Raw genomic sequence first — 17,114 nt, 5'->3', positions numbered from 1 at the left:
ACTCCCAACGTACTTCTCTCTTCTAATTTCATTTAATAGGTCGAGCCTGGTCAGCCCATGCACTGCTATGCAAGGTGTGCTGTATTGGAGTATGGACTTGAAGCCCTGCCCACTCTCTCCCCACCACCACATCCACCACATCCACCACCACCACATCCACCACCACCACCACATCCACCACCACCACATCCACCACATCCACCACCACATCCACCACCACCACCACCACCACATCCCATCCACCACATCCACCACCACCACCACCACCACCACCACATCCCATCCACCACATCCACCACCACCACCACCACCACATCCACCACCACCACCATATCCACCACCACATCCACCACCACCACCACCACCACATCCACCACATCCACCTCCACCACATCCACCTCCACCACATCCACCACCACCACTTCCACATCCACCACTTCCACATCCACCACCTCCACATCCACCACCTCCAAATCCACCACCTCCACATCCACCACAACATCCACATCCACCACCACCACCACATCCACCACCACCACACCAACATCCACCACCACCACATCCACCACCACATCCACATCCACCACCACATCCACATCCACCCCCATCTCCACATCCACCACCATCACCACCACATCCACAATCACCACCACATCCACAATCACCACCACATCCACCACCACATCCACCACCACCACATCCACCACATCCCCCAGATCCACCATCACCAAATCTATATGTGTGGCTCTGTGTGTGTGTAGGTGCAAATGCAATGTTCTTGGATTTTCGTCACAATAAAATACACTGGACATAATCTTCACAAAAGTTATTTACAAACGTTTACGATATTGCCATTATAAATTACAATAACTTTTATTTAAGTATTAATTATTTACAAAATTAAAAGCCATTGTTATTTGTAATATCAATACATCTAAGTCACGTAAATACAACACACATTGCATTACAAATGCTATAGGTGTCACATTTGCGAAAGCTAAAACTATTGACATTGTAACTGACAAAGCTATTAATTTTGCTATTTTTAAAACCAACACAAATAAAAAAAAGTGTCATTTACAATACCAATCGCTCAAACTTTCCTAATGCGAGACCTATTGCATTTCCAATGCTTGCCTTACCTCTGCTCCCCTGATTGTGCCGTTTTTCTTGCCTCTGCTCCCCTGTTTGTGCCGTTTTTCTTGCCTCTGCCACCCTGTTTGTGCCGTTTTTCTTGCCTCTGTCACCCTGTTTGTGCCATTTTTCTTGCCTCTGCCCCCCTGATTGTGCTCGTTTTCTTGCCTTCTGCCCCCTGATTGTGCTCGTTTTCTTGCCTTCTGCCCCCTGATTGCACTCGTTTTTCTTGCCTTCTGCCCCCTGATTGCACTAGTTTTTCTTGCCTCTGCTCCCCTGATTGCCTAAGACACAACGACAACCATCTATGTTTTAGGAAGGCCTTAAAAACTCTTTTGTTTCAGATAGTGTAACCCTCCCTGTGGTATTCCACAGAGACAACATATTCCAGAAATCTTGCGAGCAAAGCGCGGAGATACCTCATGGGTCGATCCTGGCGCGATACAAGCAATTAAATAAAATAAATAAATAAATTGTGCCATTTTTCTAGCCTCTGCTCCCCTAATTCTGCCATTTTTCTGGCCTCTGCCCCCCTGATTGTGCTCGTTTTCTTGCCTTCTGCCCCCTGATTGCACTTGTTTTTCTTGCCTTCTGCCCCTGATTGCACTCGTTTTTCTTGCCTCTGCTCCCCTAATTGTGCCATTTTTCTTGCCTCTGCCCCCCTGATTGTGCTATTGGCAATGTAAATGACAATGCCATTTTTTTTTTTTGTGTGGGTGGCTCTGTCTGTGTGAGGGTGGCTCTGTGTAGGGTGTAGCTATTGGCATTGTAAATGACAATGCCATTTATTTAACGATTAAGCTATTGGCAATGTAAATGTCAATGCCATTTATTAATGATTTAAAAAAAAAAAGAAAAGTCATGAGCAATGCCAATAGCTCTACCTTTAATGATGCCGAGACCATTGCATTGTAAATGCTTGTCATTATCTGACTTTGGTCTACAGCAAGAGAGATAACAGTGGAATAAAAGATTGGTAAAATGTGATAAATGGTAAAATGATTAAAAAGAACTTCCAACAGAGTACTAAAGATATACAAAATGTAGGGTAGAAGAAGAAATACATTAATTGAAATTAAGACAAGGTAGCATTGATATTAGGTAACCCTGGCATTCGGCAGTACCAGGTGTAGACTCCAAAGAAAACCTTTGAGCTACTTCACTTATTTTTTGTTGAAAAGTTAACAATGGTGTAAGATGGCTTGTTGCAAAGTAAACAATGGTGTAAGATGACCTGAATAGTTTTTTTGCAACTAAGAATGATCTGAATCTTTCTGCTATTCATACACTTTTACTACTTAAGAAACTTCCAATCGATCTAATTCTCAAAATTTTATTAAAACAAGTCCCTTCCCCATATTTTTCCTTTTTCCATAGAAAAATATTAAGTGTATGTGTTTGTGAAAATAATATCCCTAAACGCATAGCAGCTGCCACTGAAACTACTAGAACCGAAAACATTCTTTCAAATTTAAAGATCGTAAAAGGCTCTTTTGTCCTGTTAATGACAGTGGAGGCTCCTCCGCTAAGGCAGAGGAGTTTTGCCCCACTGCTTATAGTAGTGCAAAGAAGGAGAAACAAAATGAGTAATGATAACACAATATTATCATTTTTGTTTTCCATGCTGAAGCAGGTGGGGGAAGAGGAAATATGTGTACTGAAGTGCTCATGACTCCCGTCATGCACAATTAGCATGTTCCAACCAGGTTGTGATGCAAAGCCGGATGGAGGACATGCACAGGGTCCCACTGTCTGTCTGAGCACTGAACCATGTCACTCACACCAATCACACCGCTACATTGCAGCATTGTGATTGGCTAGGGTAGCCTGTTTGTGCTTCCTGTTCCGGCTGGATCAAGTGGACAAGAGACGGTGATGGAGGAGAGTCAGCCACCCTCTTTCAGTTCCAGCTGTGACTGGTTAATGATGGCGTCTTTTGCTGGAACAAACTCCACTTCTTGGCCGAGCAACTCGCCCCTTTTTATTTGGAGCCTTTTATTTTTGAAAGCTACTTGAAGCACTTATGCACGTACTGTGTTTTACCAGAACACAAACATTTGTTTACTTGCAGGATTCAATCACCTTAGATGCTTAAACCCTGCATAAATTCTGCTATGTCCGTTTACTAACATCCGATGTTTAACCTCTTTGAAAAACTCGATCAAAGTCATATAGTTAGACTCTTAGAATAATTTTAAATTGTATTTCATTTAGGGTATTGTATTTAAGCATCGATCGAATCTGTAGAAGTACAACATATATGTAGTCTGACAGCAACCAGATGTTCCTTTGTTTAATTCAAATTTTGACCAAAGATCACCAGACACTGTTACTTTGTTTCTCAAATGTATGTATTCATTTACTTCCAAACTGCAGCATTAGCATGGCTCATACCCGCACCATCCAGATTAACAACAGTAAATGTAGCATTAGCTTGAGCTTTAGCCAGTATTTGAAGTATAATTGCAATGAGTCAGAAAATAGAAAATGTGTTGACTTGCCTGCAGAAAGTTTCTGGTAACTCTAAGTGTTGCATATGACACTTTAATTCTTCTCTTACACCTAGAGGACAATCCAGATAGCAAATCCTACCTTCACTATAGCCAGCTCTGATACTAGTTATCTCATCTTTTGCAGAAGTATGGTGATGTCTTGCTGAGAGAAATAGTAGAAAATGTAGCAAAGACTTTCTTTGTTCACCCAAATATAATTAGACATTCAGGGGCATATTATCAAGGGGGTTTATCCCTGCTTTTTTAGCTTTAAAAGCCAAGAAAGCGGAGATAAAATTATCTCCCTATTACCTAGCTGTCGCTAACACCAGTTAGCGACAGCTAGTAGGAGATAGCGACCATCTTGGGCCCCACTTTGCATGTCAGAGAAATTTATCACTAATGACATGCAAAGTGGGCGTGCCAAGATGTTAGCGACTGGAATCAGTCGTTAACATCACTATCTCCTATTACCAACTTTTGGAGATATTTGCGCCAAGCGCGAATATCTCTAAAAGCTAACACCTGCCCCTGAGCATTTCTTAGCCATGTTGTCCAATGGTAGGTGGATAACATGGCTAAGAGCATTAGCTCGGTAATGCATGAATATCGCTGACTTTCCAGCGATATTCATGCATTTCGGCCGATTTTTATCGCTTAAGAGATAAACCTTGATAATAGCAAGGTTCCTAAGCGATAAAAATCGCCGCAGCTCGACGATAAAAATATTGCCGCTAAGCCAACATAGCGATAATTATCGCTAGTTGTTGGTAATATGCCCCTCAGTGTTTTTATGCTCTACTTGTTGTGAACATCAAAAGGTTGACATTGACATCTTTAATCATTATTTTCAAGGCCTCAATATGTACACTGGCAAACTAACGTTGTCGTCCATCTTTTGTTGATTAGAAATATCAAGGTAATATCAAACGTGCAGGAACAGTACAAAGTATAAATGCCCAAATAAAATCAAAGACATTAACTATTGCTCTATGATATCCTGAGAGCTTGGAGTGTAACTCATTTTCTTAAAGGCAATTTACCTGTCATACTGCATTTTATCGAAGTGGATTTGCATAATGCTTATCAGGCAGTTCCATATATGCAAAAATGTACTCATTGATGTTCCTGAAAATGTAACTTAGTACGTTTGCTCAAATTAGCAGATTAATTACACTGAATGCACTCTTAAGATTTTAAACTGAAATAATTGTGCAGATATATTGCACGTATAATTTGCTGAGTTTTCCTTTACACAGATACACTGACAGTGCTTAATTTGAAAAAAAAAATCAGGAACCTAAACCTGTCTCATGAGCCAGCTACTGGTTTTGCAAATATCAAGGTTGCCGAATGCCAGGGATGCCTTACCTTGATCCAACCTCATGCCTCTTTCTTTCATTACTCTGCGCGTTCTCTCTTTATCTCACTGTAAGACATTCTTTTTTTTTCTTTTACTCCATGCTTTCCCTTCCTTTTAGTTTCTTACTGTTTTTCTATCTTTCTCTTCCTCCCCTTGCCTGCCTTTGTCTCCCTTTTGGATCAAAGTATAAATTATCCATTTTAAAAAGATGCTAAAAACTTCATTATTTTAGAATGTTTTAGCCTCCCTGATCAGTACAACGCCGAGATACTCCTTCGGGAGTGAGTCGTCCGTTACATGAAGAAACAGAAATAAATAGAGTAAAGTGTGACGAAAAATAAGTGAAAATATGCATAGCAGTGCCCACCAGCTGCAAACCTACAGACGCTGGTGTAGAATGTATTTACCAAAATGAGACTAAATTAATGAACTTATATTTTTTATTCTGTTCCAGCTAGGACATGTGGTTCAAACTTACGTGGACCGAGCGGCACTATTACATCACCAAATTACCCTGTTCAGTATGAAGACAATGCACATTGTGTGTGGGTGATCACAACAACAGACCCAGAAAAGGTATGTCATTTCAAAGCCTTTAATTATATCCTGAGTTATAACTGATCCCCATGATACTGCAGACTGACCTCCTAAATTCTGAAGTTTAATCATTCAAATGTCGTTTAATGATTGCTTATACTTGTCTCAACCGAGTCTCATACTGCATTACCTAAGTGATTGCCATTTTATTGTGGAACTGAAATGTCTCAGAGTGTTTTTTGTAGCACAAACTTGGCCCAAGGGCAGTAGAAAACTTTACAATATAACCAAACTACGTTACTCATTTACAAAGTTAGGCACGTGGAGATTAGGTGATTATCCCAGAATACCATAGAGTATGATGGAGCTGGGCACTGCTGGTACGGGGACCCAGCAGAGCAAAAGTGATCATCGGGGGACATGAAGCTGGGGGTATATCAAGTATTTCCACCAGCACATGCATATGGCGTCTTCCCCCTCTTAGATCCCAACAGAGAACCACAGAGACCACGTTAGGGAGTGGAGTTCCCCTCTGGGGTTCCCATCAGACATACCATGAACTGTGACAGTGGACACCCTCCCACCCTGGTGAGTGGCAACAGAGGGCATCCAACGATTTGGTATCTTCCTCCTGCATGCATGCCCATCTGAAAGGCCTGGGAGAGAACCAGCATTAGCAGCCTGGGCTAGGTGTACAAATGTGATGGAGCAGGGATGCAGTGTTGACTGTCAAGGCCCCCCCCCCCCAGCACATTGTTAGGCTATATGAGAGTGTCCCAGCATCACAGACGCCGCCAGGTTTGCAAACCCAGAGCAGTACGAGGACTGCAGTGGGTGCTGTCTCACCTTTGCTCCATGATCAACATTGAGAGCATGGAACATGGGGGCCACAGTGTTCTGCTGATGGTGCAAAAGTGATTCAGGATCCCACGACGGTGATACATGGCACTCCCTAACCTGTGGCGCAATAGAATGCCACCCAACTGGAGGACATATTGAAGTCTATCCTAGATGTGAATTGTACCCTGGAGCCCACATTGGATGCAGTGGTTATTAAAGTAGGACTGCTGTGGGCAGATCATATAAAGCTGGTGGACCAGGTGAAGATCAACGAATTGACTTTGGCAGCATTGCGTCCATCAGAGGGAGACATGCAATCACACATCAAAGCCCTCATGGAGTAAATACGATTTCTGAAACTAAAAACTAAGGATACCGAAGGGCAATCCCTCATTAATGATATGCATATAGTAGGTCTAGGTCTTCCAGAACGGACCAAGGGCCCCAGCAAGGAACTAGATCTTAAAAAGTAGTTTGTGGACACAGGACTGGCTGGCAAGTCGTTAATAATCCATGAAATATTATACTTGTTTGCAGCTTTGCCACTCATACTGAAGTGACCCTTTTTTATTGAGTTGCATTCCTTACTGACAAATGTCATATGGGTTACAGGAAAACAAAGTGTTTGGTTAGCGGACCTCTTTCTCACACAAGACTAGGGAGGCCTAGCTGTTCCTGGAAATGAATTATACTACACAGCAGCAAAATTACAGTGGCCAATGCGATAGCTAGCGAGGTCTGCTGCCCCAGGGACTAAGATTATATGGCACCACCTAGAAGGCTTAATGCTAGGTGCTGGGAATATGGGGAGCCAGGGGAGAGGATGAAAAGCAATATACCACCGACTTGCTGTTCAGGGCAGCTCGCGGCTGCTGGAAAAGTACACTCTGGGTGCTCTCAGAAAACCAGTGTATGTGTCTGAGCTGCACCGTTGGTCCATACGAGAGAGTGTACATGATACACACCTCTGTACAGAGGCAGATGCCACAGTATGGGTATATCTATTCTGCGACGGAACACAGCAGCCCATTCATGTCCTGCAAAAGACCACTAATCTTAGACCGGGGGCTTTCCTGCTCCATGCAGCGATGAGCGACCTACTCCATTAGAGATGGGGCAAGAGAAACGTAGAACCGGTAGTCCCAAACCCATCATAAGTCTTAGTCGCGCATGGTCCTTAACAGCACTGCTGCTTTACACTGCACAACCACTGAGACATCATAAGGATTAGTAGGAGTTAGTACTGAGCATGGATTTAACAGATTATCGGATCAACAATGGGAGAGATGTTGAGCGATGGTCAAAGGGGTCCCCAGGAATGCCAGAATGAGATATGTTCATTTAATTACCTCCATTATGCATATTGATCCCCCACCCATAGATTAGGTCGCATATTTCTGGGAGTTGACACTTGCCCCAGATGTGGCGAGTAGGATGTCGACTTCCTCCATTGGGTATGTCACTGTGCAGTTATAATGGGATTTTTGAAAGCAATATTGAAATACATCACTGATTTCGGGCCTAGAGATGTCTACCCTCATGAAAAACCATAAACGTGTCACACTTTAATGGCCTGGCATTGGTGCTCGCTAAGTGATGCATTACAATGTCATAGAAGGCCCCAAGATAACCAACACAAGGAGACTGGGCGACAGATTTACAGAATTGGGCCTAAGCCTAGGTTGATGTGATGTCAGGTCCCCATGGTCGTGTGTGTGTGGGGGGGGGGGGGTTGCGGGGTGGGGGGGTTAGAGGCGTGCAATAATGCATAATTACTTTGAAAAAATAGGACGTAGATCAGACGAGCGCCCTCCTTGAGAAGCAGCCACATTGTAGTGGCGGACTGGGTCCGGGAATTGATACGAAAGAAGGGTGCGGCTCAGATGGGAGATCTTGTATGAGGGGGATGTGCCACAAAGCCTGCTGCGGACAGCTCCGGGCCTCATACTCACACTTAATTGTCACCTCCAATAGGTCTGCTACTCCTACAACACAGTGCGCTCAAGGGGATTTTGTTTCTGTTAGACTTAAGGCAGTGCCGTCGTTGATCCACGGATGCCAAAAACATAAGCACGATTGTCTTTACTTTAATATAAACTGCCACTGTCACCTGGAACCGCATACAGTTGTTAATTACTGGTACTGATGCATTGTATACAGATGTCTAATGAAAATTAATAAAGAACTATGGCAACAAAAAGAATGTTTAGCGGAGGCCAGGAGTCAAACAGGGTTCCCAATATTCCAAATAGGCAGAAGCCCTAGTCACTGGGCCATAACTGCAGGCCTGCTTGCCTTCCTGAACCTTCACTGAAGCGAACCATCAATAATGGTCAGAGTTATGCAACAAGGATTACTTCATTATGTGTGCAAAGAGAGTAGAAGTCCAATGTTACTCGAGTCAAAAAGAAGCTATGAATCCTTCTACCAAAGAATGGCCGCATGTTTGGCTGAATTAATAGTTCGAGGACTCAGATAGAGAAACTAACTTCTTAGTAAATAGTTTCATAGAGCGTACTACATTAAAGGTGTAATTTTAAAGTAGCATGAATGTTTAGGACAAAATTCCTGTAGGCAGCTGTTCGGCCCATTTAAAAAGGAATGCTGCACCGGCCACCTGCTGATTTGAAATACAGAAATGGTGTAGTTGCGTAATATTATTATTTCATAAATGACCCTTTTATTTTTTATTTTATTTATGGTCTTATTACGCGCATGAATCAGCCCCGAAGGGGTATCTCCGCGCGTGGCTTCTGTGAGTTGGACAAACCATAGATAAAGAGTAGAGAGTAAGGCTAAATTAATCTAGTGCGAATAAGTGAGTTTTTAGTTTCTTCCTAAAATTGAAGAGGTTGGAGGTTTGTCTTAGCTGAGGAGGGAGGGAATTCCACAGCAGGGGACCTTTAAGGGAGGGGGCACGGCCACCCTGTCTCGTTCTAGTTACTTTAGGTACGTATAGCAGCATGGAGTTGCTGGAGCGTAGGGTGCGTCCGGGAGAGTAGAGAAAGAAAATATCTTTTAGATATTTGGGACCAGACCCATAGATGCATTTATGCATGATGCAGCAGAGTTTGAAATTTACCCTCTGTTGTACCGGGAGCCAGTGAAGAAGGGAAAGGAGAGGACGGGAGGGAGTACGGGGAGGGGCATTCAGGATAAGTCTTGCCGCGGTGTTCTGCACCACCTGCAGTCTGCGTAGTTGTTCTTGGTTGGCGGAAATGAGTAGACTATTACAATAGTCTACCCGTCCAAGGACTAGTGCCTGAACCAGCGTTTTCCTATGAACGTTTGGTAGGAAAGGGAAGATACGCCGTAGAAGACCAATTGTATGGAAACACGTTCCCGTAACCTGGCTGACATGGTCTTTCATAATCAGAGTTTGATCGAGGCGTACCCCCAGGTTTTTGATGGTTTGTTTGGGCGCTGGGACAGGTCCAAGCTCAGATGGCCACCATTCCGGGGACCAGAGCAGGGTGGCCCCTCCAAACAACATGACCTCCGTTTTGGTCACGTTGCATTGGAGGAAGTTCTGGGCCATCCATCCTGCCACCGCTCTCATGCCGTCTTGAAAAGACTGCATGACTGCAGGTGTAATCGTTTGAAAGGGAAATAGCAGCTGAGTATCGTCAGCGTAGGAGATTGGTGAGAACCCGTGAGATCTGATAATCTCTGCCAAGGGGGCCACATATACGTTAAATAACGTGGGGCTCAAACATGAGCCTTGTGGCACCCCCTTGGTCAGCTTCCTGCAGACAGATTTACAGGAGCCTAGTTTGACACCTTGTTGTCTGTCTTCGAGAAAGCTTTCCAGCCACGCAAGAGCGGTCCCCTTCACTCCTACTCCCTTCAGACGGTCGAGAAGAATTTTGTGCGACACCGTGTCGAAGGCAGCGGACAAATCCAATAGCACCAAAATCACAGAGCTCCCTCTGTCAAGTGACATTCTAATGTTATCTGTCACTGACAGAAGGGCTGATTCGGTGCTATGGTTGGGCCTAAAACCAGATTGCGAGTGGTCTAGGCCGCCCGCTGCCTCGATGTATTTGGGCAGGTGTGCGTTGACATGTTTCTCGACCATCTTACTGTAGTAGGGTAGAAGGGAGATAGGGCGGAGGTTGGAGAGCTCCGTCCAAGGGAGAGCTGCATTCTTGCGGATAGGGTTCACCACTGCTCTTTTCCATTCAGTTGGTACTTTTCCCTCTTTAAGAGACTGGTTGATAGTATCCTGAATGTAGGGGGCTAACAAGGTACGGAGAGGGGTTAGGGTTTTAACAGGGATAAGATCATCTGGCGATCCAGATTTGACTTGGGTCATTATTGTCTCAAGCTCTTCAGTGTTAATAGGAGGGAATGTAGTTAGAATATGGTTGGTATTTCCATTGGGGGAGGAGACATTTAGGGGGTCACCGTTTGGTTGGGATACTAAGATTTTTCCATAGATGGGTTCTATTTTGTTTTCAAAGTAAGATGACACTTCTTCACATAGACTTTGTGAAAAGTCATCTGGACATGTACATGCCATAGGTTTTACAAATGTATCAAGAATCCTGTACAATTCTCTAGGAGAATTATCGGTTTCCATAAGTTGTTGAGCAATGTTGTTTTTACGGGCAGCCTTGATATGTTTATAGTAGTTGGCTTGAGCTGCACGATGTGCCTTTTTATTATCCTCCCTCCTTTGTATGACCGAACTGCAAATCAAAATCAGCCCTAGCAAAATTGTTCAATCCAGCCCTACATTTTGTTTCGCGATACAGCATAGTGTATAAGCTTGTCTTTGGTTTCTATGTGATGGGGGCTTTCTGACCGAAAGAAGTAATGTTTTGGCAACATAAAAATGTATTTAAACGTAATTTTAAATGCCGGCATAAAAATGTGAAATGTTTAACATAAGAATACAAGACAAAGGTCATTTGGGCAAAGCACATGCCGAGATAGAGTGCCACCGACAACACATGTGCAACTCCTGAATTGGACCACCTTTTTCACAATGACGCCACACACTATCTACCACAAGTAAAAGCATTTGTACAAACAAAATACTTGTAGGAGCTCTGCACTGAAGACAGCGACAGGATTGCTTAAAGTTGCTTTGCACTTCAGGGATAAGTGCGATACAAAAGGGAAAGGTGTTACAGCTATTATTGCAGGATAACAATGCTTTTATCATGACACAGAATGGTTAGAACAAACGGGTTTTTCAGGATCAGAAGTGAATCAAATGTATTGGATTAAACTGGTTCTGCACAAAGTCTAAAATAATAATATCAATCGAAAAAATGGATCCACTTAACAACACAGAGGCAAGAACACTTGAGATTCCAAAAATGCATTACTTTCAGGAATATATTGAAGCCTAACAATTCAAACCAAATAACCTAATGATATAAGAAGCTAATTATTTTTACTTCTAAAATACAGGGTCCATAGAAATAAGATGAAGGCAAATTATACTGGCCAATTGTATCTAGAAATACAAAGGACATATGTGATTACTAATAAAGAAATATGACATTTGATAATGGTCTTCAAAATGTAAGCCATCCTAGCAAGTGCACAAAAACATAGAAGAGGAACTCAGGAGGCATCAAGGAACAAGGTAATGTCATGGGCAAAGAAAGAAGGTTTAGCCTTTCCTGGGAAGAATGTACAAACTTCGAACCCGGGGACTATTGCTTCAGAGGTCGATGATGCTTAATGAACCAGCTTGATAAGCTAAGGAAAAATACAAAATGTGCAAATCTACAGAGCTCACGAAAACTAAAATATGTTTCTAAACAGTCTACCCACAAGGGTTGCATTAGAAACATGTTAAACAAAGAGGGGGGGACCAAGGAGCTATAAAGGTCCAGTGTTCATGCTCCTAATATACATCTATTTATCAAAAGGAGGACATAGTTCCTAGATCAGGGTGCAAAAGTCACCCATAGATCAAGGTGCAAACAGTCACCAACAAGGGTGCAAAAGTCACCCATGTATCAAGGTGCAAAAAGTCACTAAAAAGGGTGCAAAAGTCACCCATGAATCGGGGTGCTAGCAGTCACCCATATTTTAGAACAAAGAGAAATTAAGAAAGAAGGTAGACTAAAGTAATCCTAGGTTTGAAAATGTCCTAATGTGAGAGGGAAAATAATTCTACATTCTCTGCTGCCCTCACACACCCCGGGGGGTGTCATTCTTCATCTTCGGGCATTTGCTCCTCGTAGGGCCGGCGCTGCAATTCCCTACGGGTCCCCCGAAGGGTCACTTTATCAGAGATCTTTTTTGAGGATTGCCGGATGTTGCATGCGGGTGTGTGGGGATTGGGTAAAAGGAGGGTAAATCAATTTGTGTGCACATGATAGTGTAAAAAATGACTGACCCCAAAAGGGCCCATTCGGCCTAGGTGTCAAAAGTCAAGGCCAACATGTTTTGCTCCTCTGTTGCCCGTAGGTCATTGGCGCTTCTTCAGGACCACAATAATAAACAGTGTAGTGCACGTGCTATAATAAGTAAAGATTAAAATGAGAACCCTCCTAACTCAGCCAGGGCTGGTCTGTATACCCTCAAAGTGGTTACAGCTGCTACATGGAAGCCGCTCCTGGGTAACACCAAGGACTCGTTACAAGTGCTCCTCCGATCGTTAAGTCAAAAGGACACCCACGTATGGTAGGGAATAGTATACGGGTAATGCCTCTTGTGCACCTACCCCTGACTCGACCAGACGCTTGCCGAAAGAAAATACAGGCGGCAAACCCCAGCAATCATTGATCAGAGGAGCACTTTGGGTGACTTTTGCAACCTGATCTAGGAACTTTGTCCTCCTTTTGATAAATAGATTTATATTAGGAGCATGGACACTGGACCTTTATAGCTCCTTGGTCCCCCCTCTTTGTTTAACATGGTTCTAATGCAACCCTTGTGGGTAGAAACACCCATATGTCCATGGCCGGAAGGAAGGGGAGCCAGCTTTGCATCCCTGTGGGTTGGTTTTGTTACAGGTGGTCAGTTTTGCAGTAGTGCTGCAATAATGGCCAAAAGCTGATTGCCAGGACTGGGTTCAGTTCACAGCCTGGCCGTACATATGTCCTTCCTTGCTTACAATTTAACCTTTCTTTTTCAACATGCTTGCTTTCCCCAGGTAAATCATGAAGAACTGTTGGGAATGTAAGGTGAACTTGAAAAAATTTCAAGAATATCTAAGGACTGGGTGACATATTCCCATTATATTATTTCTCCTCATGTGGTTTAGAAAATGTCCTATCTGTCTTCTTTTCTACTTTTTGCCTTACTGACTCTAAGCAATGAGACTTCTAGTTTGGAAGTATGAGAACATTAATTATTAAGGTGGGTGGATGGTAGTCCACCACGAGAAATAGGGTCACTTTCTTGCTAGGTGTAGTTAAAGGTTTCAGTCATTGAAACATGATCTCTTTGATGCTACGGCACAGAGCAGACAGCTTAACTTAAGAAAATGTGTAAAGCATTTAAAAGTGCCACACAGTTAAAAAGTTGAAGAAACAATGCACTAAAAACCCCAATCCAATTAAGAAAAATACAAAATAATGTAATGAACAAAATTTCCCAAAAACAAAAAAAATCCAATTGTAAGAACCAGAAATATGATTTTGAAAACGTTTTAATGAAAAATTGCACCAAAAAGTGCAAGGCAGTAATACTGGAACCTAGGCACGACTTTAGGCTGACTGTGATGAAGTGCAGGTGGGATACACCGATCTTGTTTGGCTAGTTCATTGATTTTATCTTTGGACTTAATTTGGGTTGTTGGATGAATATGGGATGGGCACTGTTCAAGCAAGAGACTCAATTCCTGTCAGGATGAGCCACAAAAGTGACTAAATTAACCTGCACTTAACCCTTGTTAGCATGGCATAAAAAAGTCAGGCTTACCTTAAAGGCAATGTATAAAGTATTTATACAGCACACAACCAAGAATAAAGTCAAAATACAACAAAAAACCCAGACCAATTTAGTAAAATTAAATCAATTATTGCACACTATAACAATATATATCAAAAAGTGTGAATCCCTGCTCCCATTAAGGAGACCAAATGTGCCCATCCAGGGTATGGCTAAGTAAATGAGCAACCCCTCCTCTGTGGTCACACTAAACCTGTCCTCTGGGGTAGCATTTCTCCCTGATCAGGTGTCAGCTAACTTTTGGCTGTGACAGGATAGATCTTGAGCACAGCCTGCTAGATGAACAGCAACACCTTTGTAGCAGAAGCTAATTAGCCCCAGTGGCTTTAGACAGGCAAAATGTAACTTTCTAAAACTACAGTTTCCTTAATATTTATGAAAAATATGACTTAACCAGTTAATTGTGCTTCTTATAAATATTACCACAGGTCTTTCCTAAAGGAAGGAAGCATTATTACATTTTATAGTGCATCCGTTTGTCTCTCCATGGAATACCCAGCTTTGCTACACTGAAAATATCTTTTAGTCACTCATCACTGGAAGGACATGTTTAAAATTAACTTTCAAAATGCACAAAGACTGACTGCTCCTAAGACAGAGGGATACATGTACAGAGAGCTAGGTACTGCACTATCTTAGGACTAAGGACCCCACTCACCCATCTTACTTCAACCCAGTATATAATTTTAATACAAGCACACTTATCCCTCTTCACTTTCCACTCACACCAAAAGCCACTCTCAGTAGGTAGACATAAATTCATACTGCATTCATAAAAAATACATAATGCTCTAAAGCTCCCCACCAATACAGTGGGTAGACGCTTGCACCTAGACCTTTCATGCTGGTGCTCAGTGGGAGCTGAGAATGAAGCATGTCACCTAACAGGTGGGCGAAGGTGTTCCTTCTAAAGTATTGAATTACTCATTACACGAATCCCTGTATCTTACGAGCAGTCTGTCTTTGTGTATTGTGATTACATTAGGAGGATCTAGTGGCTGCCCTTATGTGTTTTGATAATATATACTTTCTATATCTCCTACATATAAATACCACGCACCCTACTGTATAGGATGACTCATGAGTGACATAGTAATGTTTAAACGAAAGGTCTTTACCTGTCAAATGGGTTTATTTTGACAGGTTAGATTGCAATTCTTAAACTGCCACAGCGAGGGTACAGTGATAGGACTGAATCTTGGTTTACACTGTTACTGGAGTTGATGACACAATAGGTGCTACAGCCCACTAGTGACATTTACCTTCCTGGCCTGGGGGATACTTCATCCCATACACTAGGGATGTAAGGGTAAGGTAAATATGCCACCCAGGATTATAACCAATTTCAACATGTTTTAGGGATTAGAGCAGAGTCTCAGTGCACAGAGCCAAAAAAACACAGCAGCATCAGTCCATAAGAAATGGGGCTGACCATGCAAACAGAGGCACTTTCCTGCAGGAAGTATAAACACAAACTCCTAATCAAACATTTTACATTTTGTAAAGATGATTATCCTTTCCCAATGAACTTCCTCATTCTTGTAAAGATCTATGATATGTAAACGCTGAATAAAACAAAATCAATACCCAGACAAATGCTACAAAGAGGGATATGTGTTTGTGTTGCCCTGGATCTTTGTTAACAAAGGCAAACAAATGTATTTTCTAATATGTAAACATATTGATCTGAGGACTCCCAAGCTTAACCATGGTAAAATAGCCAACACAGAGAAAATATCATACATGAACAACATTATCAAAACATTTTAAATTGAAACAAATAAGCTAGCAGTGGCTTAAATAGATGACAAAAATGTCAGCAGAGCATTCATACTGCATGCTTTGCAACAGTAAAAAAGAACAAATGTTGCAGGTAAAGTGATTCTAGGCTATGCTGGACTCTCGTATTTGCTAGACACATGGTAATTCTTCCCCTAAACAAATGTCAGCATATTATCTTATTTTGTACTGTTCAGCTATCTCTCCAAAGTGAGGTTGCAGCAGGTCTTAAAGATGCATCTCTTCTGTAATTGATTTTAAGTCCAGGGGCCATATCATAAACCATTGCCCTCACACATTCTAAGGGATGTCATGCCGATACTGACACAAATGTGGGGTAGGAAGTTTCACCCAATATGATTTTCATACTAAAGAAGGACTATGGATCCTTATGCCCAACAGTGGGGCGAAACATGTTGACTAGAGTTTGACCCCATCTTTAGGTACAAAGAATAAGCTACTAGGGTACTTTATCATCCCACTGGTAGCACCAACCTAAACAAAGGTTTTTTTAATCTGATGGGGAATCCTGTTATTAAAGGTTTCAGTGATACCCCTTTTTAGTTTTAACTTCACTGTCACTACACACCCATCATCACCGCACAAAGACCTCAATAGCACTCATCAGACAGCAACAAAAACAAAGGATCTCTTCCACAATGACCCTTCGGGGGAATCATTGGGGCATTGTAGCACCAGCCTGACAAGGATCAATTGCCCTATGATGAAGAATGACATCTCTCGGGAGATGTGAGGGCAACCATGAGTGCGTCAAACCTTGATACAGCTTTCTCTAGTTTCACTTTCTAGGAACAGGGACCTCAAGTTTTTGCATTCATCTTACTCCAGGAGCATGGTCACTGGACCTTCATCCACCTTTTAGTCTCCTCACCTCTTTCCTTTTTGACAGATAATTTTTTTACTCAAGCATTCTGTGTGCCTCTGACTGTTTGCATATTCAGCATCTGGTTTTGAAGTGCCAGGAGCTGGGGATGTGCATTCACTATAGACAGTCACAATGGGGTTGAGGTGTGCCCTGCCTTGCCTGG

The 17,114-nt window shown here is 42.5% G+C and overlaps 1 protein-coding gene across 1 annotated transcript in view; it reads left to right on the top strand.

The window, feature by feature from the left end:
* CSMD1 (CUB and Sushi multiple domains 1) overlaps nt 1-17,114 on the top strand; it is a 3,932,590-nt gene that overhangs the window by 1,669,977 nt on the left and 2,245,499 nt on the right. Inside the window, exon 10 of the mRNA XM_086925641.1 lies at nt 5,444-5,565. Within this exon, the coding sequence (XP_086781767.1) occupies nt 5,444-5,565 (122 nt within the window). The remainder of the gene's footprint in view (nt 1-5,443; nt 5,566-17,114) is intronic.

The sequence above is a fragment of the Lissotriton vulgaris genome, chromosome 6 (genome assembly GCF_964263255.1).
Source record: "Lissotriton vulgaris chromosome 6, aLisVul1.2, whole genome shotgun sequence".
NCBI lineage: Eukaryota > Metazoa > Chordata > Amphibia > Caudata > Salamandridae > Lissotriton > Lissotriton vulgaris.
The sequence above is the reverse complement of the archived record's forward strand: the minus strand, read 5'-3'. Positions and strand labels throughout refer to the sequence as shown.